The 1858-nt window shown below is 42.8% G+C and overlaps 1 protein-coding gene across 1 annotated transcript in view; it reads right to left on the bottom strand.

Annotated features, from left to right (window-relative positions):
* enpp2l (ectonucleotide pyrophosphatase/phosphodiesterase 2-like) overlaps window positions 1-1858 on the bottom strand; it is a gene marked incomplete at its 3' end in the record, with an annotated part of 99793 nt that overhangs the window by 61870 nt on the left and 36065 nt on the right. The window contains exon 5 of the mRNA XM_032521770.1: window positions 592-652. Coding sequence (XP_032377661.1) covers window positions 592-652 — 61 coding nt within the window. The remainder of the gene's footprint in view (window positions 1-591; window positions 653-1858) is intronic.

The following is a 1858-nucleotide window of genomic DNA, read 5'->3' as shown; positions in this document are numbered from 1 at the left end:
ATTGATTCCACACAACGCTCTTTGGCAAGTAAGTAACATGTATTCCTGACTCAATTCAGAACATTATTCTGGATATGACACTTATGTTTTTTCCATAGTGGATTTTTAACATGAATTATAACCTCATGACAAAAAACGAACCCCACGTCCATTTTTAATTGTGCTCTAGTAGAGACTGATTTCATTCTCTAAACATATATATGTTATCTGAATTGTTGGAAATTGAGATAAAGACAATATTTGTTAATAGATTATGAAGTAAAATTGTATTTCAGAATCGCAAATAAGTCACGGGTCAGTTTGAACCGAGGGACACGAGAGGGTCCCGAAAGGGAAGACAACACAAGGGATTTAAATTGTTGTTTTTCAAATGCTATGAAATTGAATAAAACACCCACAATTAAATAAAAGTAGTGAACTCATTCTCCATTTTAGTTGTGGAGCAGTTTTGTGAGGAACCATCCACGTTATTTTTGGGAAATCAGGTTGAACAAAACCCCCAAAAGTTTTGAAACAAAATGTGTTTTTATTTATGTATCAACACACACTCTTTGGTTTAACGGCTGAGTTTGACGTCAGTTTCAGACTCACCCCGCGGGACATTCGGCGCTCGTGATCTCCTCGCAGTCTCCGTGCACCCATGACGTGTCACCTCACAGGGAAACAACAACACCGAGTCATTACCTGCTTTCATGCACGTCCATTTCTTAATTTCTTACAACTATAAAGCAAGGATTCTCTGTGAGTGAATGTGTGTGTGTGTGTGTGTGTGTGTGTGTGTGTGTGTGTGTGTCTCCGCCCTGCCAGTACAGTAGCGGGCGGGGGGGGGGGTACTTTAAATGAATACATCCTTTCATTTCACAGGTGAACATTTCTTAATTTCTTACATATTTGTTATATCTAAACTCTAAAGCAAGGATTCTCTGTCTGTGTGTGTGTGTGTTGTTTGTGTTTGTGGTGTGTGTGTGTGTGTGTTGTGTGTGAGTGAGTGTGTGATTGTGTGCGACTGTGTGTGAGTGAGTGTGCGACCAGCATGGGGGGGGGGGGGGGGGGGGGGTGTGTGTGGGGGTTTTTCCGTCTAGCATAAGGTACTTTAAATCAATTTCTTGAGTAAGTAGCTTACCAGAAAATGACTTTGGTAAACGTTGAAGTCACCTTTGGAAATATTACTTAAATTAACGTCAAAGAATCTGATGTTTCCTGTCCTTAAAAAGGTCCAATGTGTGTGAATTTCTCCCGTCTAGCGTTGGGATCATACACCACAATCAACTCGCTAACGCATTTAAAGATGGCGCATGAATATGGAGCGTCTACCCCAGCTCATGCAAATAAAAATGTCAAATTCCAAGCCAAAAGGACAAGTTAGTTAGTGAGGATAAGTTTGTGAACGGGCAACACAGATTTGGATAATGAACTAAACACGTTACACAACGGACCTGGAAAAAAAAACACGCATCCAGAGGAGTTTCCTGCCGCAGCGGAGCAAAACCCAGAAGGGGAACGCAAAGGATACAGACTAATATCGCGATGATACCTGTTGTGCAGCCCTACTTGTTAGAGTTTAGTCCTGCTGTCTCATCCCTTCCTTGTGTTCTCAGTTTTGTCCCCTTCCCATTGTCCCTGTCAGTCTGGTCTGTTTTGTTTGTGGGGTTCAGCAGGCTCGTCTCCGCTGGCAGTGCTTCACACCTGGGGCTTGTCAATCATTACTCTCCCTGTTGAATACTCTGGTTCAGCGCCCACTCTTGGCCAGTTCGTCAGATTACCACACCTGGTATTATGCTCCATGTGTTGCCTAGAGCTGTGTTTATCACAGCAGGTCCCAGGTCGAGACCAGAGCCTATCCAAGAGACAAGATGTC

Source organism: Etheostoma spectabile, chromosome 7, assembly GCF_008692095.1.
Source record: "Etheostoma spectabile isolate EspeVRDwgs_2016 chromosome 7, UIUC_Espe_1.0, whole genome shotgun sequence".
NCBI lineage: Eukaryota > Metazoa > Chordata > Actinopteri > Perciformes > Percidae > Etheostoma > Etheostoma spectabile.
The sequence above is the reverse complement of the archived record's forward strand: the minus strand, read 5'-3'. Positions and strand labels throughout refer to the sequence as shown.